This window comes from Excalfactoria chinensis, chromosome 1 (genome assembly GCF_039878825.1).
Source record: "Excalfactoria chinensis isolate bCotChi1 chromosome 1, bCotChi1.hap2, whole genome shotgun sequence".
NCBI classification, from domain to species: domain Eukaryota; kingdom Metazoa; phylum Chordata; class Aves; order Galliformes; family Phasianidae; genus Excalfactoria; species Excalfactoria chinensis.
The window spans coordinates 119402353-119426776 of NC_092825.1; the positions used below are offsets into that span (position 1 = coordinate 119402353).

General features: G+C 35.4%; 1 protein-coding gene across 3 annotated transcripts; it reads left to right on the plus strand.

Moving 5' to 3' along the window:
• The first annotated feature begins 354 nt into the window (after window positions 1–354).
• PNPLA4 (patatin like domain 4, phospholipase and triacylglycerol lipase) lies at window positions 355–17126 on the plus strand. Of its 3 annotated transcripts, none has more exons than XM_072348919.1 (9): window positions 355–446; window positions 1331–1617; window positions 2393–2519; window positions 5916–6100; window positions 10091–10185; window positions 10340–10475; window positions 11960–12025; window positions 14391–14543; window positions 16200–17126. In XM_072348919.1, exons 2-9 carry the CDS (start codon window positions 1459–1461, stop codon window positions 16329–16331), a joined length of 1053 nt encoding a protein of 350 aa, XP_072205020.1. In that variant the 5' UTR covers window positions 355–446; window positions 1331–1458; the 3' UTR covers window positions 16332–17126. The 3 variants fall into 3 exon arrangements, with proteins under 3 accessions (XP_072205020.1, XP_072205038.1, XP_072205029.1); XM_072348937.1 differs by having other exon boundaries at window positions 358–380; XM_072348928.1 differs by lacking the exon at window positions 355–446 and adding an exon at window positions 456–728.
• The last annotated feature ends 7298 nt before the right edge of the window (window positions 17127–24424 follow it).

Consider the following 24424-nt stretch of genomic DNA (forward strand, 5'->3'; position numbering starts at 1 on the left):
ATATGACAGCGGGTTATGTCACCACAGGGTCTGTAGCCCCCACACAAGAAAATATACACTCTATGTGTTGATCCCATGTAGAAATCGCCCAATCAACTTATATTTTACCATATCCTACTTTAGAAAAGATAAAGCTAGTACAAATATGCGCCTGTTGGTGAGGCATGAGGGTCAAAACGATCCGTGTAAAGAATGTACGCCTATTATCTGCATAATCTGTGGAACTGCCTGTGCCAGGGAGCCGCGCCGCTCTCGCCAGCACACGCAGCACACGGGCGGTGGCGCGGAGCCATTGCCATGGTTACCGCCCGCCCGCCCGCCCGCGCGCGGAACTCGGTAATCTCGCGGGATTTGGAGCGGGAGGAGGCTGCGCGGCGGGGGTGGGTCGGGTTCGGTTGTGTGTGCGGATCCGGCTGCCTCCGGGCTCCGGGCTGGAGCTGGCGGCGGTAGGGAGAGGGGAGGAGTGGGGCCGGTCTGTGGGTTGGGCGCTGCTGCCGTGTGGCGGCCGGGAAACCAGGAAAACGGAGGAGTTTGCTTTACAATTGGGAAGGAGTTGGCCTGCTAAAACGTCGGCCTTCTGTCTCAAGTCTGCAAGCTTAAACGGCTTGGCGACTGCTGTCGGCGTTGTGGTCATGTGCGCTGCCGCTTGGCTATCTGCATTTATTCTGTTTAAAAATAGTACTTCACTGTTTCAGCGTTATTTGGCTTCTTGACACCACGTTGCCCAGGTAGTCAAAGCAGTGGGCTGATTTATTTTTCATGCCATGTCCATATATTTATCCTGGATGGTCAAAGTCTTAATGGATGTAAACCAGGCTTTGAGGTTTGGGTATGTGTAACCTTTTTGATATGCAGCCCCGAAAATTACAAGGTCGACCAGAAAGCCTGTGCAATTCTTAACTGGGCTCTGACATCACTCCCTGTTTGTTTTGAGAACAGGTCTGAAGTCACTGGAACAGTCCTTTATTTTTTAGCTGAGGCTGTACGAATGACATGTTCATGTTAATTATAAGGAAGGTTATGTTTGTGTGTTCTCTGGCTTAGCAATTTTAGCTCTTCCTGCTCTTGAAATGAACAGTTGAGTTAGTGGTGGTGGATAGCACAGTGCTAGGTAGATGCAGAGAGAGAGAAAAGGATCTACTCAGAAGGGGTTCTTCTTGCAGACATTTCTGTCTTACAAATGAACTTGTAAGGCATCTGTGTTTTAGGTTGTGATCCCTTGAAAGCTAAGTGTGAGGGCTGTGAGGGTAGCCTTGTTACAGGATCAGGGCATTGGTGTAAGACCTTTCAATTGCTTCTTTATTTTTATCTTCTTCATATTTTTAAACAGGTTACCTTGAAGAAAATTCTACAGTGTAATTTTATGGTGTCCAAGCAGCTCATCTGTTGATAATTAGTAAATCTGTTGTAAAACATCTTCTGAGGGTGCCATCGTCTGGATCCAGAGGTTTTAAGAAAATGTGGACTGCCAGAAGTCTCTGTACTGCACAAATACAATTACTTGAGTTGAAAGAAGGTAGATTGTGTAGTTCCATTCTTCCAAAAAAACATGAGTTCTGGACTGGAATTCTAAACTATTGTGCCCCAAGAGCACCATATGACAGAGCTAAACGACAGGTGAGTATTTACTTCCATAGCATTCTAGATATATGTGATAAGCATCAATATGGTGTTGGTATCACTTTCTTAATAACCTACTTGCCTGAGTGTCTTTTTAATCACAGATATCTTTTGATGCCAATAAGAGGCATCTCTGTGAAATGAAGATTCCTTTCATAAGTAAAGATGAAGCTGCAGGCAGCAGGAAGTTTCAGAAGAACTAGTGTTGTAGTATGATTTTTTTTGTGTTTGTGTCCTGTAGTTATAAGCAGAGGTGAAAATTTAACTTGTTTCAAGTTACAATCCAGGCAGTATGGAATGATAACTGACAGAATTAATGGCTGGTGAAAGCCATTTAGTGAAGAATAGGAGCAGAGTTCTCTGGAAAATTGTCTTTACTAATTCAGTGTTCTGCAGACAGGAAAAAAGTCTGTGCTTACCAGATTGGGAAGAGTAGATAAAAATGCATGAATTTGATTATTAAATATATCTATGGATATAAACAGAACTAGTGGGAAAGGACATGAAATTAAGGCTTATCTTAGTGATTTGACCATTCCAAATTGCTGCACATAGCTTATAAATAGTCTAACTTTGTGGTTTCAAATAGTTTCAAGGGGCTAAGGAGTTATGGGAAATCCTTTCAGAAGGGTTTATAACTATTTTAATAGAATATTTAGGTCTATATAAGGTTAAATAAGCTTTATTTTATTTTATTATTTTATTTCTTCTTCCCTTTATATGTACTCTTTATTTTGCTTCTAAATAGTAAAGTTTGATTGTAATATTGTAGGCTTCCAAAATAAATGAAAACCAACCAGAAATAGCTGCTGCAGTTGCTATTAGTGCAGAAGGAACTAAAAGAACATCTGGAAATAGTCCCTCTGGAGAATATGATGGAAGACAACACACATTAGAAGGTATTGAATTTTTTTTTTATTATCTTAAGAAGCCAGCTTTTCCCATCTTTTCTAGATATCTTGTGTTAATGGTCAAGATGATCTAAATAATGAACTTGAAAGTCTGTCATCGTGTGTTTTATTTAATTTCTTATTTTAAGGGAATTATACACAACTTTTATAGGTTGCAGAGACTAGTATAATTAACCAAGGAATCTTAATATCTACTGAAATAATGTATCAATTTTCAAAATTATTACGTTTCTTTTTTTTCCATCTGTTCAGACTTCTATAGTACCTATTCACTGTTACTGGATGTATGCAAAACTTAGGTTTGCATTCTTCTGACAATCACTGTAACTCTTAATTAGAGTGCAGATTGTTGAGTGGGCTATCATTTTCTGCGAGCCTATTTTTGGCTCAGAAAACAATTTATTGAGTATTTACTGAAGGCTATTAATGGCATATGGCACTAGTGAGCACTTTTTTCCCCCTTTTATATACATTAAGAAGTGTTAAACATGTGAGTAATGATTTTTAATTTGCCTAAATTTCAGGTTATCATCTCCCTCAGTAGTTACAAATGTGACCTTTATTTTAGCAATGCTGCTTAGCTGAATAGTTCTTTCCATACCTTTGCTTTCTTTCTCATTCCTAATAACAAATTTTCAGATGTCCTGATGTGCGTCATACATAATAACTCAAAGTACTCGTGTGCTTCAGGGTGCTTAGTCATTCCCATTCTATGTATATTTAATTTTTGTTTCTAAAGGCTTTCTAGTCAGTTGCTTTGGGCATTTGCAGCTTTTGTTTAGAAACGGGCTGACAAAGAGGTAGTTACAACTGGTTAAGGGTCTGAGATCATAGAATGTTTATGTAATTAGATTGCTCAGGAAACAAAAGTATGACAAAGTATTTCATATTTATGGCAACTAGGAAAACAGTAATCACTAAACGCTATGTTGTAACATAACATAGTTCTGCAGTACAAGCACGTCTCCTTACATGTCTTTCTTGAGATACAAATGATTGAGGTGCAACTGAGTATAGAGGTGATTCCCTTCCAGATATTTATCTCATCACCAATTAATTCTTTTTGCAGACGTGAGAATCCTTTAAAAAACAGTTTTTGTGGTTATACTTATTCCTGAATGCTTCTGCATTATCTGTGAAGTTGGGAGTTCTAGCAGTCCCGGTGTCCCAGTTTTTTGTATTTATCTGCTCTTATATTTTATTTCTTGTATGCCTATCACTTTTGCCAGTTAAAATGTTTTGTAGTTTGTCAGTCACGTGAGATGAAATGTTTTTGGACAGCAGTAGCTACTACATTTGCTTTGTCCTGTATATTTCTGCAGTGTATGCGCTGTCCAGAGCTATGCTGAAATGTATTTGTTCTTCTTTTAAGTTGCACTTGATGTTATTCTTAACAGCATATCCACATGATAATTTTTTAGTTAATTGTTAATATCTCAGAGATAAAGAACTTCCATTAAACAATCAAAGAGTATTCATTCTGAAGTCTTGCATGTCATACCACTTCTAAGACAACAAGTTTTCTGCTGTTTACTCAGTCAGATGAAAAAATGGTCTGTGTCTGGATTGATAGTGTTCGCATTTGTGGTGCTCTGTTTGAAAATTGCAGGGAATAATCATACTGTACTCTTGATTACATTCCTCCACACATCTCTTGTAATAATCCTACTGTTCTTTTTGATCAAAGAGCAGTGATTCACCAAATCGTGAAAGGAAAAGAATTTTTGAATCTCACTGCCCTTCAAATGCGCCATTCTAACTTGCAAATCGAGTACTGCCATGAAAAATTTGTAAGGATCAAAACAAATGAGTCAATTTACGTTCTACAAAAGTGGGTTTGTTGGTTTCCCTTCTCTGATTTTACAGGACATTCATCTAATACATCTCATCTTTTCCTTTTATAGAATACTTTGCAAGGTGAAACAACATAGCTTAACTACATCAGTCAAACAGATAGTTTCTTATAGAACCACGATTTTTATTCATCTGAATCATATTTGTAGGATAACTGCTTTCTTACGGGTTTCTTCTTGTGGTTTCATTTGTATGTATGTGTACGCATTTGTTTTGTGGTATTCATCCTTGTTAATGGATGTGGAAGTGTTTTGTATTTAAAGGGGGATAAAACATGGTTAATAAGTTGATAAACTACCTTATGATAGTGTGGTTTATTAGAATGAATTTCTTCTAAAAAAGAAAATGATATGGCCTGATGCCATGAGATCTCTCATTTTGTAACAGAAATAGTAATCTTTCCATTTAGGCAGAGGAACCCATTAATGATCTGATTTTAATCATAGTATATGGAAAGTAGTAGTTTAGCATGTATCCTCATCCTGTGGTTTAGAAAGCTGCTGCTTTCCCACTCCTTTCATTGCTGAGCTGAAGAGGCAACTTAAATAAAAATCTGTTGCTATATGTCTGCAAACCTTCATGAGAACTGTCACTGTATTGTCTTTAAGTAAATTCCAAAAGAAATGTTTCATCAGCTATGCCACCACAGACCAGAGAAATCAGGTATACTCCTGAGTATTCAGTCCCATTCTTACTGATCTGTACCCAGATATGATAATTTTATATTTTAATTCAGTATTAAGTGTATCTGTGTAATATAATGGAGAATATCTTGCTCTCATTTTTGTAGTCATTTGCAGAAGCAGAAGAGCTAATAGAATACATGGCTTCATAAATATCTGGTTTATTTTAAATCACACCTAACAATCCAAGTTCTGTGCTTCCTTTTTTCTTTTTTACCGTGCTTAATACCTTCCGATTGCATTCATGCATTTTGTGAGCAAACTTTTGCTTTGTATTTATTTTGCCTCAGAGTTTTTATATTTTTTAAAAGTAACGGTGATGTGTTGTGCCTTTTTCTTTTCTAAATAAGAAATAACTTTATATAGGAATTATCTCTTACTGAATGCTAGTGCTAGTAAGTAAATGAGTTCTAGAGATGAAAGGCAAAAATTGTTTCCCTAGAGAATTCTGTTAGATTCAAGGCTGTATGCATAATGGAAGCATGATGATATTTAGTGTTCCAGCATCACTGTTAACACTTTTAAGTCACTACATCTGTATTTCTTTGATGAGATGGATGAAAATGTGCAGTTATGTTGTATATAGAAACATACTTTTGTGTTCTGATTGAAAAAAGAAATTTGTGCTAAGGAGCATTTTAGAATGATCCCTCTTGGTTTTGCAGATGCTAAGCTCAAACAGCTAATAATTTGATATATTGGTTAGTCAAAAGTGCTTGCTACTCTAAAGTAGCCATTTTTTTAACATAGATATTATATGTATGTTATGTATTCTTTTCCCAGAGTCATAGTTGTAAGATAAAAATTAACTGATCCTCTTCCTGACTGCAAAATTTTATTTCCACAGCAAAAATGAAACATGTCAATCTGTCATTTGCATCGTGTGGGTTTCTGGGTATTTACCACTTGGGGGCAGCAGCTGCTCTTTACAGGCATGGTAAGAAGTTACTGAAAGTTGTGAAAGATTTTGCAGGAGCTTCTGCGGGATCCCTGGCTGCCACTGTTTTATTAGCAGTACCAGAAAATATAGAGGTAAATTTATAAACTCGTAGCTGTAGGACATAATCATTTTCAAAGATTGTTTTAAAATATTTAAGTTTAAAAATTTTAATTGTAGAGGAATCCTTAATTTTTCATCTTCACCTTGCTTTTTGTAAAGGAGCAGTTCTCCTGTATGTTTTCATTAGCAAAATCTGTGATGCATGGACAAAACCCAAGTATTTATACAATAGCTAGTGCTCAGTTTATGGTATAAAATTATGTGGACTGTGTATTTAAGCTATGTAAATGCAAACTTCATGTGTCTGAATGTTGAGTTGCATGCAACCAGGTGTATCAAAATGTATCTGTGTTTTACTTAATCGTTGTACATTACAAAGTTGATTATCGTTTTCTTGTCTAGAGGCAGACTGTTAAGCGAATGTGTAGCACTGTCCTTTGTGGAAAGATATGAAAATGGTGAATGACTTTATCCTTATTGCCAGAACACCACACACAGGCTCTAATTTTCACAGGCTCCTTGCTTTTTCTTGATTAGACAACTTTAGATAGGACATGCTTTAGACTCAGTACAGTTTAGGACTTAATTGTAGTATCTGCAATATATGCTAGGGGAGAGTTAATTCTCACAAACTTTTATTCTAACATGTCACGTAGTTGTTAGGCCTGCTGTAAGGCCTTTAATACAGATTCTCGTAGCATTCTTGCCGCTAAATTGCAGGGATATGTTTGATGGATGGACTGTTAAATGGATAAAGAATTGACTGAATAGGTGCAGCCAGAGAGTTACACAGTTCAGTGTCCAAGTGGAAAACAGTAATGAGTGCTGTCCCTCAAGGGTCTGTACTGGGACCACTTCTACTTGATATCTTTATCGGTGTCATCGATAATGGAATTAAGCGCACACTTGGCAAACTTGACACTGAGATGAAGTGGTGCAGTTTTTAGGCTAGAGACAAAGGTCTGATGGGGCGCATCTTTCAGAGAAGGACTGTGCAGTACTGGTGGATGAAGAAGCTGTGATGAGCCAGCATGTGTGCATGCAGCCCAGAAAACCAGATGTGTTTCAGGCTGACATAAAAAGACGTGTGGTCAGGAAGGAGATTATTTGTCCTCCTGCTCTTCCGAGACCCCACCTGGAGTATTGTATCCAGTTCTGGGGTCCCCAGTACAAGAGAGATGAAGACCAGTTAGAAAAGATCTAGAAGAGGGCCACAACAAATATCAGAGGGCTGGAACACCCAGCTGTGAAGAAAGGCTAAGTTTTGCTTGGTGTAATACTTACCTCTGCCCCTAATATCTTGTATGGTAAGTGCAGGAGCTAGCTTTTTTTCTTTTTTTTTTTCTTTTTTTTTCTTTTTTTTTAAAGCTCAATGAAATGTTTTTAATTTTTTTTCTAGGCAAAACCTTTGTTTCTAATCTGATTCAACTTAACAAAAATTGTTTTTAAGTTAAAATATGAGAAGAGTTTTTGATTATGGGAATTTAGTTTATATTGTGTTGGGTTTTGCCCTGACAACATTATTTTAGCTTAAGCTGAACAATGTGTTGAACTTCTTATCCTTTCTAATTTTCTTAATAACTTTTAAGTCATTCTACTACATTTCTTAAATGTAAATTTGTGAACTCTTTCTGAGTTAATCAGAAATATTTCCTAACTCTTATAGCTTGTAAATAAGGACAGTGTTGTATAGTGAGTAGAAGGTACTTCATTTTAATATTCTATTTGTATTGAAATTTCTACAAAATGTTCATATCAGAATAATTTTTACATTAGTGTTTTCATTTGTAATTGTTGAAGTATCTGATGTCAGGCTTATATTTCCAGATAGGTTTTCTTTTCTTTTTTTGGACTGATAGCTGTGTTAAATAAGCTGTATCTGGTACTTTATCAGTTGTCTATTCTCAGAGCTCTAATACAAACTTTTACGAACTAGAAAAGAATGTAATACTGAAGATTTCTTGTCTTGACTATTGTTAAAATATAACAGCTTGCAAATATCTTTCTGTAGTACCTTGGATTTTTGTCAGTGTTGAAAAAAGCATGGGACTTCAGAATTGTAAGGACGGATTTTCAAATATATGAAGGCTTATAGAATTACAGATGAGTACCTGTTTCTTTCAGAAGTGTGCGATCATGTTAGATGTCAAGTTTACTTAAATCAATAGAAGCAGTTACCATTTCTAAATATGTTCTCAGTCACTATTTGAAATTTAGATGCATTGTTTAAAGCTTCTGACATTAAAAATTATCAATAATTCATAGCTTCAAGGAGACATGCCTTTTGACAGCAAGGATTGAGAGTCTAGGAATATGATCTGTTCTTAGCATTTATAATACAGAAAGTAGTTTTGTATCATTCACTTAGGTTTGTAGTTGTCCAACTCCCTTTTACCTCCCTGTCACTTCAGTTACTTTATTGAGGCATTTTAGATCTAACGATCCTAGTTATGAGGTGCTTCTATAATCTGTAGCAGTTTGGGGATTTCTTCTGTCCCTTTAGAGAGAGGCTGAGGTGCTGAGGATTTGAGTCACTGTCTGAACGTGCTTCTTTCCTGTGGGTTGACTACAGAAGCCTTGGAATAAACTGAAAGCCTAGGGCATGTAACTGGTCTTATATATTTGAATTGGCCTGGCAATGGTGAATGAAATACTGTCTAGGATGGAAGTGAAAATTACCTACCTGTAATGAATAAGTTGTCACTGCTTTAAGAGATATGGAACTCTTAATTTTCACTAGTATTTTTGATACATTTACTAGCAGACCATTTAGAAAGTAGGTGTAAGATCTCAAGCTCTGCATTTTGCTTAGACAAGTGCTCTGTTGCACTTGTATGTAGGATAGTACAAGTGATTTAAGGGAAATGAACTGCTCCAACCAACTTGTTCCTGATCTTCCACCCAGGTTTTGTCCTGCTTCTTCTTCCACGTACTCACTGTTCTTTATTTTCTCCAGTCATGTCAATCACTTACTCTGTTACTATCAATATATTTCTTCATTCAATAAGCTAGTAAGCCAAGAACCCCAAACTATTTGTAGGCAGTTAAAAAAAAATAAAATGTTTAGATAGGTACGTGTAAGTACAGAATGTTTTTTGAGTACCAGTTATAAAATGTTGGGAAAGATTGAATTTTAGGTTTTTCCTAAGTCTCTGAAGTTATATAGTCTGCATGGAATAGGAATAATAAGGGAAAAGTGATACTGAATAGCAAGTCTTTTGCATTTAGAAGGTTTGGGAATCTTTTTTTTTTTTTCTTGCTAAAAAATAAACACTTAATATTCTTTTTACTTGCGTTTGGAGTTATGGTGCATACTTCAAGCTATTTTTTCACAATAACTAAAACTAAACATTTCAGCTTAAGAAAGAGAGCTTTTCTGGCTGTAGAATCTATAGCCAGGTTTTCTGCAGCTGTCTTTTGTTCATTTGTCTTCCACCAGTTGTAGTAAACATATTATTTTATTTATTAAAGGTGTGTTAATAATTTTTATTTTTTTATCAAGGAGAATTTACGATGTTTTTAATGATTACATCTATCTTAAGATACTTATGTCTGGTTTTAGTACAAAAGTAGTCCTTAACATAGAAGGTGGCTTCATACTTGGAATACAAATCATCATTTTTGGTAATGACGTGATCCAGAGAACTGATTATTGAGCAATAGTAATACTTAGAGAAGTAGCCTTTAGCTTTTCTCAGTTGATGGAATGGTATTGTTGGGAGGTTTGGCTTTTTGGTTTTATTTTGGTTGTTTGTTTTTCCTTTTAAATATGTTTGTTATTAACTAATTAAGAATCTTGTTGTATATGTTTTCTTACCTATTAGTTTGTATGATAGGATCAACTGTTAAACGTATCTTGATGAAAACTGCTTGCACATGGAAAAATATCTTAGTCTGTCCTTGTTCGTTGTTCTTGATTAAAGATTTAGCTGTTAGTATGTTTTAGGTACCACAGTTGAACTTACTGTCTGTAATGAAAATATACTGAAAGCATCTTTAATGGTGAATATTTTAATTTTCAGAAATGTCAGCAGTTTACCTATGAATTTGCAGAAGAAGTCAGAAAATTGGACTTTGGTGCAGTAACTCCTGGTTATGATTTTATGAAAAGACTTAGGTACCTATCTTAAAGCATCTGTTAAATCATTTTTGTATGACACTCTAAATGAAAATGGAGAGTAAAGCATATATTTTTTTCATACTATGGAGTGCTTTACCCTCAGTGTGCTTGTAAGATTTTTACATGGTGAATAATACTTTCTTTATTCTAGGGAAGGCATAGAATCTATTCTTCCTTCTAATGCTCATGAGATAGCTGAGAATCGGCTCTATGTGTCTGTTACTAATGTGAGAAATGGGAAAAATTACTTGTTTTCAAATTTTGCCTCAAGGGAGGACCTCATTAAGGTAATGACTTTGCATAGTTCTGCTTTAAATGTAAGTACATGACTTTCTTCAGTGCATAAGAGGGTTATTATTATATGTGTAACAAATATTTTAGTCAAGTAGTCACTTATATCTACATAGTGCTGCTATGTAGATAAGCAACAGGCAGAATTTGATACTGAAGTTTTGGAGACTTGGCTAAAATTTATGTTTAATCTGTCTCTTTCGTTTCAGAAGTATTACATTGTAGGTAAGGCCTTTTAAAAGATAGCAGGATAACTGTTAATTACCACTTAATGGTTGATTGCTTAGTAGGTGAGAATAAAACAAATTATCTTCAAGTTTTATAATCTGCAAATCTTTTTGTGTCTTTTGATTCACTGATATTCACTTAAGTTCAATCACAAGAGAAAGTGAACAAAAGGAATTCCTGTCTTGAAAATAAACAAACAAACCCCAGTACCATGTGGGGAATAGACATACTGCCATATTAACTATCACACATAGTATATTCTAACCATTATAGGATATCACTTCTCTTTTGAATACCATTTTAAAAAATCTAGATTGAGATTGTAAATGTAAACTGCTTTATGAAATGGTAGGAGGAATTCATGTGCGTGTAAAAGAAATGTTCCTTCTAATAATTGCTTGTATTTTAGCAGAAATTGTTTTGTCAGAAAAAGGGCCTGTTGCTAGATAATTTCATAAGTAGAAGACAAAACTTTGTGTTTAAGCTCAGGCAATTATTTGGTGCTTTAGATCACTGGGAATAGAAATAGGCAAGAAAAAGTGTGAGGTAAAACCTTAATTCAAATTTATATTGGGAGAAAAAGTGTTTAACAATGAAAGGAGCTTAATTTGTTGTAAAAATAAATACAATTCTAGAGAAGAAAAAAAAAAAAAGAAAAAAAAAAAAAGAACAAGCAACAAACTTGGAGATTTTTTCCATAATCTCTGTGAATTATTTGCTTTTTTAGACCTGATGGCATTTTGCCATTTTGCATGTCTGTAAGCTGTTTGTGTTCCCAAGATCTGTTTCTCATTCACCCTCATGCTAGATTTACCTGTACTGAAATATTTGACACATCTGACATATCTGAAATATGTAGCTATATACAGATTCCTTACACAGGTAAATCATTCGGTACATGTGCATATGCAGAGATGCACATGCACAGATTCATAGATACTGTTAGGAATGGATAGACAGGTGTATGAATGTGCAATTCTGTACATAGCAGAAGAGGTGTCCTAGTCTAAAACAAATTTGAGAACTGCTCTAGACAGCTGTGTAGCTAGCAAAAGAACAAGTAGCAATTTGTTAATACCTGAATATATTAAATATAACATATTGAACTAATGATAGATGTGCATAAGTGAATTTTCAGACTGTTTATAATGTTTAATGTTCTGGATATAGGCAAAAAAATATTCATTGATGCAGAATTACTTGATTGCCTTTTCTTCACTCTTCTTCTCCACTCCTTCTTTCTTTTATTTAGGTCCTGCTAGCAAGTAGTTTTGTACCAGTATATGCTGGAATGAAGCCAGTCGAGTATAAGGGAGAGGTACAGTTTCACTGTGTTTAAGTATTTTATTTTTTATAAATTTTCCAGTAACACCCTTCATTTATGATTTAATTGTCTGATCTCAGAGGATGTCAGTTAGGAATTGCAGGACTTTATTCTCTATAATATTTATTGTTTCTACTGACATTGCAGGGTAACATGAAAGATGCCATGAGTTCGTTCATACATTGTTTCAAAAATTGAGGATGCTGAGTCTGAAGCGATTTCATAAACATAATGCCAAACATTTGTCAAGAGAAAAAGCCTCTCTTAGAACAGATGCATCTACTGACAAGTTGCATTACCGATGCCAAAATGATCATTGCAACTTAAAGAACTGTCATTCTGCTTTTCTATGTAGTACAGAGAGTTATAAGGGAAGTCTTGACATCTCCTATTCTGCTTGAGTACTTCTGCCTATGTGTGTGTTGCAGTAGTGTTCAGAACATGATAAGTTCACTGAACACATATGAACACTGAACACACATATATATAAATATATATATAATATATTACATATTATATATTATATATATATATTCATTTAATATTACTGATGGGCAGTTGGCTGAATATGAGCCAGCAGTGTGCCCAGGTGTCCAAGAAGAGAAGTGGCATCCTGGCTTGTATCAGGAATGGAGTGGTGAGCAGGACTAGGTTAGTCATCCTGCCCCTGTGCGAGAGGTAGCGGGATCGTTGCCCACATTCTCAACCAATATTCTATCACGGGTTACCTAGATTTACCTGTATCCGTGACAGGGTAGCCGCCCCGTAGGGCCTCCCCTCCCTCCCCTCCCGGGGCCCCGGAAAGGAAGGGAAAATAAAACAGTGGCAGCAATCTAAGGAGGAAAACTTATTTTACTAAATATGATATCGGAATATAATGATTGAGGCTAATAAATCGAACAAAACAGAGAGAGAGAGTTCCCGAAAACCGAGAGGCCTACTGTGAAGTCTAGGCAACACGGCAGGAATGCTTCTCACTCCCTGAGAGTCCGAGAGAGAGAGAGAGTTCCAGCCTGAGAGCGAGATTATATATGTCCTCCTCCCGTGACTTATCTCTGGCCGCGGCGTCCTCTGGGATATGTAGTTCTTCTCCGAGAGCTGAGCACCCGGGATGCTATCATTCTACGGAACTGGAGTATGGATGATCCATACTGCACATGATGTTATAATGTGGAATATTGACAGCAGCACCACAAAACTATGACACCCTGTACTTGGCGTTGGTGAGGCCTCACCTCGAATACTGTGTTCAGTTTTGGGCACCTCAGTACAAAAAAGACATGGAGGTACTGGAGCAGATCCAGAGAAGGGCAACGAGGCTTGTGAAGGGCTTGGAGAATATGCTCTATGAGGAGAGGCTGGGGAAGCTGGGGCTTTTTAGTGTGGGGAAGAGGAGGCTGAGGGGAGACAATGTTGCTCTCTTCCAGTACCAGAAAGGTGCTTACAGTGAGAGCAGGGTTGGTTTCTTTTCACTGATGACAGGTGACAGGACAAGGGGAAATGGCTTCAAGTTGCACCAAGGTAAGTTTAGATTGGATGTTAGGAAACACTTCTTTACAGAAAGAGTTGTTTTAAACAGTGGAATAGACTACCACGGGAGGTGGTTGAATTGCCATCCCTGGATGTGTTTAAGAGCCGTTTGGATGTGGTGCTCAGGGATATGATTTAGCAGAGGGTTGTTAGAGTTAGGGTACTATGGTTAGGCTGTGGTTGGACTTGATGATCTTTAAGGTCTTTTCCAACCTGGCTTGATGTCTACTCCCTCTCAAGTACTGTAAGCATCCGGCTCCTTCCCACCTTTATCCTTTACTTTCCAGCTATTGCTGTTTTGTGTTGAACAGTTTTTCAGTGCGCAAGAGAACAAGACATTCTAGGAGATGTAAAGTCACATTTGTTTTAACTCGTGCAGCCATTTTTCCTTTCAAAGAATGTTTCCAAGCTCCTAGCTTGCAAAAGATTAAAGCTTGTAAAAGTATATGTTATGTAGCATGTTTCATAAGTAATAGTAATGATCTAACCTTTTGCCTTTATCCATTGAAAAAAAATATATATATTTTTAAACTCTCTGGGACATTTTGTTACTAGATCAATTAAACAAGATTCATTCACTCGATTAAAAATAGTTAAGTGTCTGGGAAGCTTATAAATACGTTTTAGCATTGTTAAATGCTAAACTGAATGCTATATGCATTGTCTGTTCTTAAGATTTTGATGCCTGTTATACTTCAAGTTGCTTATTGAGAGAAAACTTTTAGATTTTCATGAGAGTGTTGTAGAGTAGGCAGGGACAGGGAAGATGAAACATTCAGTTGTTATCATATTATACTTAAGCTATTGTGAAAATTTTATTTTGCAGTAGAAGTGGGTTGATGGTGGCATTACCAATGGCCTTCCTATCTTACCTTTTGGACGAACTATTACGATTTCTCCATTCAGTGGTCGATTAGATATCTGTCCAGAAGATAAGGGACGTGTGGATCTGTATATTAAATTTGCAAACCAAGACATAATGGTAAGTTGCTTGTTTATTTATGAACTTCAGAAGAAGAAAAGTTAGTCAAGCAGTTTATGCTTATTTTAAGTGTTTAATTTTTTGTATAATTTTCTTTATGTAATGTTTTTTGCATTTTCTTTTTTGCATACAAAATGTAAGCTTGCCTTGAGATGCAAAGGAAAGAAAAATACAGTAAAAATTTTGCCAGAAAGGTTGAAAGGCCTGTATCTAGTACAAAATAGAGCAAATATGTCGCAGGTGATTCAGTTTAAATAATGTAGACTTGCTATACATATCAGCTACTCTACTTCTCTAAAATACTCAAGGGAAACTATCTCATCTGTTCGTACTTACTCAGATCAGCTGTTCTAACTGAGTTTAAAATGTATATTTAAGTTCTACATTTGAATTGATATCCAATGACTTGGTACTTCATTGCTCAGTTGAGCTTATTTTAAGATTTTAAAACCTATGACTGTAACACTTTTCCAGAAGTTTTGTTAGATGTTATAGAAATGTTTATGTAGGCCAAGACCAATTTATTTATTTATTTTTAACTGACCTTTTCATTTTTAACATTTCTGTCTGCTCAGGCTTTTTCTCACAGACTTTTACTACAGTATTGCATCCTTTGTCATGTTGAAAGCAAGTACTGAATAGCAGTAGATCTACCGTTGTTGTCAAATATACTTTATTAGAAAGGAAAAATAATACCAAACTGTTAGCGATAGTTGCTATACTTCTGAAGTTTCACTTAAGCCTTGCTTAACGTTTTCTTAAATTGGGTGAAATTAGTGTTCTTTAATGTTCTAATTTGGATCAATTTCTAAATCTTTGTAGTCTTTCACAGCATTGTAGTACCTGGTGAATGGTCATAAATAATGAGATTATTTATCTTACTGAAAATAAATGCATAACTTTCTTTGAATTTCTTGATTATTGCTTATGTCCAGTGTTTAATGCATCTGGAGGAAGAAAATGAGTTGATGAGTGGAATAATTTTGAGCATAAATTGCATTGCTTCTAGGGTCATCCAAATGCAGACTTAGGTAAAATCTCAGGCAATATTTTTAACTATTCTTTTTGAAATACCTTTGGCTTTTAGAACTGCAAAAATGTGAACCAAGAGTGATTTTCTTTCAGCATCATCATATGTAAAAGGAACAGTTGTCTGTATATATCTGTATGTGGACTGAAATGTGAACAGTGTTTTGTCATTGAACATCCTCCTTCTATTGGTGTCAGAATTTGAATACTGCTTTCAAATAACAAAGGTTATTTTGGCATTCAGTAGCAAAATATGAATAAATAAAGTACATGACTAAAATACTGTTGATTGCATTAGGAAGTGGTAAAAGTATTTCCTTTTTTGTGGAAGTATAGTTTGTGTCAGCTACCACTGTCTGAGGCAGTTTCTGCTGTGTTTCTATACTTAAAAACATTTCAGAAACTGGGCAGTTTTACAGTCAGCTTGTCTTAGAGGCTGTGAATTTATTGATGCATACAGACCATTTGTACAAGTTTGGCTTGGTTTTCAGCAGTGTGCCTGAATACGTGATTTACTAGTTTTTAAATATGCTAACTTAAACAGGTGACAGAACATATAGCAGCACAGTCAAGTCTGAGATAAAGTTGCTTTAATAAATTAATTTCTCGCACCTCTCTCTTTTGCAGTTGTCTTTGGCCAACCTAGTAAGACTTAATCAAGCTATGTTCCCACCAAACCAGGAGAAAATGGAATCACTGTACCAAAATGGATTTGATGATGCTGTACAATTTTTACTAAAAGAAAACTGGTTTGAATAGGCAAAGCATAAAAAATAAAACCTGACAGCTTTCAAAACACAGCTATAGGCATTCTGCCCCAAATCTGAGATTGATGTCATAGTTTCTGTTTATTGAAATAAAAAGCCCATTTGGAATTGCATCATCTTCTGCCAAGAAAGTATCAGCTCCATTCAGAAGACCTGTATAAACCTGTCTAATTGAGAATTGTACTTGCCTAGTAGTTGGCTTGTTCAAGAAGATTCAACTTTTGATCCATTTTCCTTTGGAACTAACTGGACTTTAAATTGTCAATGGTAAAATGGTATTCTGTTACCATAATAATAGAAATTTGGAAGACTTTTCCAATGCTATTTGAGAGACTAATCAGTGTTGTACCATGAAACATTTTATCCTGTATTCCTCACTTAATATCGCAGTTGTGCATGCTCATCGAGTGTTTGCAATATTGCTAATCTAATTTACTTCTTAAAGCATTTTAAAGGATCTGAACTCTTAGCACTAGCCACAAGAAAGAAAACCATTGCAATTTTACCTCTGATATGTTCATTTATTTATTTATTTTTAACATTAAAGTTTTTGCACTACTCAGTGAATGCACTTTCTCAATTAGAAATGCTATTTGAAATGTTTGTAACGGAATTGTGATGTTTTGTCCATTAAAAATATCTTGTACAGAAGAGAGGTTACTTTTTACTGTGTTTTCTTCTCCTGCTAAAACTGAATAAACTTATTTTCTTGAAACTTTTGTGAAGAACTTATTTATAAGTTTCTCAGAAGACTTTATTCATAAAATAAATGTTTTATTGCAACCTGATAAAGTGGTTGGATATGAGTTCTTTTGCCACTCACCTTACAGTGATTTCCTTAAATGCAAGTTCAAAAATTTCAGTCTTAATGCCTAAATTCTAAAACCAACAACTACTTAAAAGGAAAGCGTTTGATGCTTAAGTGTACTTTTTAAGATTAGTTCTAAATGCTTATGAATAAAGAGTTCCCCAGGGAGGTTGTGGAGCCTTCCTCTTTGGAGATCTTCAAAAGTTGCTTGGGTATGGACCGGGACATCCTGCTCTTAGGAGGCTCTGCTTGAGCAGAGGTTGAATCAAATGAGCTGTAGAGGTCTCCTCTGAACAATAGACTTACCTGTCTCTAAGAATGAATGAATCTAAGAAGTATTTTTCAAAAAAAGAGTCAAATACCAGTCTTTAAGATTGCTTTAATTAGTATTTTTACTTACAGAACGGGCAAATATTTTAGAAAAATACAGTACTGATAAAGCTTTAGCTGAACTTCACTAGCAAAGTGCATCTACATCATATTGTACAGGGTTGAATATTAACTGTGACTTATTACCCCCTTGAGTAAAAAAACAGCTTACTCTTTGTTTCATAACTACTTCATAGTTAGTGCATAAGGTTGTAATCTCAGGCATTTTAGCCTATGAACATTTTCATATCATCGTGTAGATTTTCAGCGTTAAAAAAATACTTGATACGCAGCACTCAGCTTGCACTATTTAATCATTTCTGGGGGGAAAAAAATAAAAAACTCTATTTGAGTTTGCCAAAGTATTAACTTCTCTCAAGTCACACGTACATAGCTATTCCAAGCCACCACTTCCTCTAAGCACTTAATTATTATGCAAATTATGGTAAGCTCTTTCTATGAAGTTTAATTCTATTGTCGGTATTTACGTGGACTCTAAAAGCATTCTAAGTACTTCAAAACAACTTTTAAAGATATTTTTAATCCAAATAGCTTACATTATAATGTTAGATATTCCAGAACAAGAATAACAAAGACAAGCTCTTCATCAGTAATTATTATGTTTTCTTCAGAAATTATAACTATTAAAAACACATTCAAAATTTTCATTGTTTTGAGAGAGGCGTGTACAGATGTGCACTAAATCAGTGGCATAGCTGGCTACACAGCCAAAAGTGAAAGCAGTTGCAGGGATGTATAAATATGAGGACAGTTTAAGGAGCTGGAAATAAGGTCAGGCAGTACGTCAGGACCTTGTGTGAAATTCCTCTATGACAAAATCCATTTTTTTTTTTTTTAATTTATCTCAGCAGCAGACAGATACTGTAATATAGAATTTGCCCTTGCTTTGATGAAGCAAAGAAGCTGTTTTAAGCCAGATAAAAAATTCCAAATGTGTCCTTGAGTTTGAAATGGGAAAATAGAAAATAAATCAGCATATTTAGAACCGCCGCTTGCAACACTGGAGGCCTGGGTTCGAATCCCCCCTGTGGCACAAGTGGTAGAACTGCTGCTCTGCTACACTAGAGGGCTCGAATCCCGGGAGTTGGACTCGATGCTCTTTAAGGTCCCTTCCAACTCGCACAATAGTATGATACTATGATATATGATCAACTTTCTTGCCATTTAATACCTTTTTTTTTTTTTTTTTTTAATACCTTTAGCTTTAAAAGTATTTTGATGGTAGCTGTACACACTAAATATCATTGCATTTGCATCTGTATAGAGTGCTAATTTCATTAGTTTTGAAGTATATACATGAATAGATGAAAAAATCTTGAAGAAAGAAGATTCCAAGTTCACAAAATGTCTTGTGTATATGTTTCTTCTGTATCCCAATGTAGTACACATCATTCACATATCATGGTTACAACTGTGAGGCTTGATTTCATATCACTTTCCTTTCAGTGTGACTGAAAGTTCTCACCAGTGACATATCTTCATATTCTTGGTTAGACCCATTATTAACGGGTTTAGATGGCTTATCACAAATCCATTCACTTGGCAAGGTAGTGCTGCTATTTGTATTTCTTGAATCATTCTTGAACTTTTTACAGCACTGATGAATCTGTTGCAATATTCCAAAAAATATATTGTTAAGCTATTAAAATGTTTTGGTGTTTTTTGTTGTTATTGTTGTTGTTTTCCCCACTAGGTACCTTATTTTTTAGAGAATATATTCCTAATTTCAGTTAGATAATGATGAGTATTTATTCTGAATCATTCATAAAGTTGCATATCACATTCATGGTGATAGAAGAACTGATGTTTACAGGTAGTGGAATAAGGGTAATTTTCACTGTATTCAAGAAGTACAGTGTGAGTCTGACTGTAAATCAGCATTTTCATTTAATATTTCTTCAGTGCTTGGTACTATCTTCTAAGGTGCATATATGCTTTTACTTTATTTAAACATGGAGCTTGTGTAGGGAGAAAGAGGTTGTTTTTTTGTTTTTTTTTTTTTTTTTTTTTTTAATGTATCCTGTATTCTTCTGTAGCTTAAGTGTTCTTTCTGGAGAGTTGATGTGATGGACTTTTTCTTTTGGGGAGAATCCAGAACTGACAGCTCTAATGGCTTCCCCATAAAATATGTACAGTTGTCATGCAGGTTTCATGGGAATAGCACATCGCTAAGCCCTAGTCTTGTAGTCTTGATTTTAAAGCACAGAAAAAAAAAAAAAAAAAAGGTTTGACAGAAGGAGAAATATAAGAGAAATTTAAGCTAAGAAAAGACAAGTGTGACTTCTTCCTCAGATAGCAGCTCCTTCCAGAAGGTACCAGAAGGGCTCAGCCAACCCTGACATACCAAATTTAAGCAGTGGCCTAGAAGTGTCAAAAAGCCAAGGGGCCTTTGAGTGATCTAGCACCTCTTTCATTATTTCACACTCTGATTTTGACACTATACACATTTTCATGATACGGCACATTTGTCATTTAGTGAAAAAATGACCTGTAAGAAGTTATAGACTCCCTGACTTCAAAAATGTCAGTGTCTTTCTCTTTAGCTGCTATGCTACCTTGACCTTGGCCAGCAGCCAAACACTCACAAAGCTGCTCACTCACCAACCCCTCTTCAGCAGGACAGGAGAGAGGACAAGAAGAATGAAAATGAGAAATCCCCTGGGCTGAGGTAAAGGCAGTTTGATAGGTGAAGGAATGAGGAAGAAAACAACCAACCAAAAAGTCCTAAATGAAGCAGGGGAAATCACTCGCCACCTTCCTCCAGCAGACTGATGCAAAGCCAGTCAGAGAGCAGTGGTCATCTCTTTAGCCAACAAAAACCCTTTGTTCTTCCTCTACATCTGATTTTCTTGATGCACACAATATTATGTTGTGCAATATTCCCTTTGGTCAGATGTGGCCAGTCATCCTGGCTGCTTTCACATCCAGTCACTCGAGATCACCCCCAGCCATCAATTTGAGGAAGCAGACTGAGAAATGGAAAATGACTTGTTGCCATGCAAATGCTGTTCAGCCAGTATATTGGTATGCTATCAATACTGTTTTAACCACAAATCCAAAACATAGCACTGTATGAGCTCAATTCTTCATTGAGCCTTCTCAGTGAAGAAACTTAACTTCATCCCTGCCAGACCTTGTATATTTTTCTACCACTAATTGTATTCACAGTGACTTATTTTAGGAAGGATTCACTTGGCTGATTTTGTATATTCATATGCAAAAGTATATTTTGACAGGCTTTACTGCTATTGTGTCTTAGCATATTTTATTTGTTTACTGCCCAAACTGTGTGAACATTTTTTATTTTAATGTGGCTTTGAAGTAACAGCACCTAACAGTTGGTTTCTAAGGAATACAAAACCCACACCTTACTTGACTCAGAAGGCCAATAAGATACCGTAAATGTCCGAAGGTCTCTTAACTTGTCAATGGTGATGAATCTTTTGATGATGAAATCAGCAGAGTGGGAGCTGTTGCTACAACTCTAGTTTCAGTAATACTTAAATGGCCCTTTTAACTGTACAATCTGATAACCTGTTAGTTACCTATTGCCTCTTGGTTCAATTTAGCCTGCATCAGTTAACTTATAAGGACTCCAAAATATTTTTTTTTCGTTGGGAGAGGTTATTGGTTATGAACAAGGAACTTTTTAGGTCTCATAAATTGCCATCTTACACATTTGTAATTAAGGACCATGTAATTATAACTGGAGCCCATTTTAGTACTGTCCATGCCTTCAGAGACTGAGATTCTAATTTGCATCATGTTATAGCATAGCTCAGCTTTATTTCCTTCCAAATGGTTTCCTTCACATAAAGTGTATTCCCAAGTATGACCAAAATAGAACTATTACTTGAAAACTATCTTTTTAGCTTTTGGATCCATAAGAACAAGTTGATTAAATTGATTCTGAGTTTGGGAAAAGAGTCACAACTAGGAAAGAGAAGAGATTTCTAAAATATCATGGGAAGTATAAGAAATCACTCTGGGCTTAGACAATTTCATCTCAAAAAAAATTTTCTTCTCTTCAAAAGTATTTTCCATTTGTCAGTGTGCTTCACTGCTGGCTAAGGAAATGTCAGGTGGGGACCTGTCCCAACTAGTGGGTGGGAGTAGGCATAAAGCCTTGGCATGGTTGGTTGGTTGAAACACATGTAAAATAAAACATAAGCAGACATTATTGTATGCCTGGTGGAGCTCATAAAATTAGGAGCTGGAGTCCCAAAAGTATGGAGGAAGCAGGATGTGTTTTGAACTGCAAATCATTTAAGAGATTATTTTTTTTCTAATTCTCTTTCACTTCCAGGTGAAAATAATAACTCTTGATTATTCAGCAACATCAAGAATAGCTTCTCAGTGGTCAGCAAGGTCTGAAAATGGCAGCTTTTACTCTTCTAAGTATCTCCACTGCCAGAGCTTTCTTTTATAGTCATACTCTCAAATATCCAAATACGGGGGGTTCTACCTCTAAATCTTTGGTTAATAGAAAAGAAGCAGATTTTTTTACTTTAGCACAGCTGCATGATCATCTTTCTTTCATTTACTTATAACATCTTTCCATTAAAAGATGCCACCCATCTTTAAGTCTGTAGTATTTCTATTGTTATTACTTACACCAAAAGCTATGATAATTGTGGTGACAAAGAGAGTATATCCAAGAAGAAGAAACCAGCACCACCAGGTTGGTTCTGATCTTATGCAGTCTTTGCATATGAAATCTGAAATGAAAAGGAAGAAAATTAAGTATTTGAAAAATTAAGAAATAGTTTCTCTTCTGATGTGATTTAATCTGAAGTACTAGTGAAGACTAACTAGCCAGTTCAGTGTCTGTATCATATTTCATTTCACTCGTTTTTTGTGGGTTTTTTTCTCCAGACTAAAAGGTTATACTTCTCATGAAAGAACTATTATCTTCTTTCTACTTCAGTGGTGAATGTTTTATATTGCTCTGAGCTAATTATAAAATGATTAGTAAACAAATTTCACAGGTGATAGATTCAAAAATATTATGTTTCACATACTTAAGTTATGATGTAAAATATGCTTTGGGTTTTTTTAATAAATAAACATATGATTATGGTGTGAAAGTCAGAAGGATTTCATTGACAACTGTTTTCTTTAGAGACTCTGAAGAACTGCATTGGGCAATTGTAAATCTAGTAGCAGAGAGATGCTTTGGAGCCTTTAGCATGCACTAGTCAGATATGGCTGCAAGTCTACAAGCAAAAAACTTGTCTCCTCTAAAATTATTTACCTCAGTCACTGAGGTAACTGTCCCCCCTTCAGAATTGCAGAAATTGTTTATATAAATTGAGGGTAGGACAAAAGCTATATGGTGCTGAAAATAATTTTACTATTATAAGGAGAGAATCTCCTGCTCTTACATATCCCTACTTTCATACATACTTTCCAAAATCATGTATGCTGCTTAATTTCTATTAATTTTTCAGAACCTGGAGGTTAAAGCACAGATTGCATACTTCAAAACAGTATTGTTGGCACACAAGGACTGAGGAAATTGATGAAAAATGAATGTCATGGATTTTTTATTTTTGTATGGAGCAAATTAAAGTTTCAGTAAATGTTTGTGGATAATACTGAGAAAATGTATTTAATATTCTAAATATATAATGTATATAATATATAGATTAACAAAAATTACTATAATATACAAAACATTCCGTGTATATTATATGTATTAATTATTGAATCCATGTTTTATTGCACAGTCAGATCCTCAGGTCATGACTGTAGACTGCTTTTTCCCCATCCTTCTTCTCACAGCACTGAGTGGTAGAACAGAAGTCAGTAAAACTGATGTGATATTTAATTCACCTTGCATCCACTAATACAGTTTCTTTGACTATCAGACACCTCTTACCATGCACTGTCAGGTTGGTTCCATTTCCACATTTTCCATGGGTTTTCTGGGTTAGTATCACATCACAGAAATATGAGTTGCTGTCATTCTTGTCAACACTGCTCAGTTTTAAGATAGAAAATCCCCTGGGTATGTCCTTGGTAATGTGTATGTGTGGTCTGCCTGATCCTGAACTTGACCGAAGGCTCTGCTGGTTGTCACAGCTGGGGCCCTTTCTCCAGTACACAACTGGCTCCTCATTCTTCTTGGGGTATTCAAAGACACACAGCATCCACACAGTGGAGTTAAGGAACACACTGGCATCTTTGGGATATTGCAAAACCAAGAGCTCTGGCCCACTGCTAGCTGTAAATAAGAATTAATTAATAATCACATTTATTAAAAGGAAGGTTAATGTTCTAGTAATTTTCTTCTTAGTCCAAAACATCATTATTGAAATATTTGATTGCAACATGTTTCATGCGGGAATAATTGCAAACAAGGAAATGAAACTATAATTAAATGAAGTACAAATAAAAAATGAAATGAATGCAGCAATAAAAACTTTTTCAATAATATACTGTATTTTTGTACTAAGAAAAATAGAAGAATATTCAAGTTTATTCATATTCACTACTTTTGATATTTTCTGTAAATGCCAAAACCTTAAATTTCCATAGTTTTTCAGCTTCATTAATTCTTGACATCATATCTAGGTTCTTTACTGTTTATATTTTATTTTATTTTATTTTATTTTTAATTCTTTGTAAAACTTTATGTGCGTACTGTGTGTGAAAATAAAATTACCATATGTAACTAACACAGAATGATGAAGGATCAATAGATGATGGATATTTTGAACGTGATTTCTTGTATATATCTGTTGTGCAGACTGGGAGTGTGCCTGAACACATCTATTGCTGTGCCTTGAGATGTTAAAAATAACAAAACAAAACAACAACAACAACAAAACACAAAACAAACAACAATCCAACAACAACAAAAACACCTGTTAGTTAAAATTAGA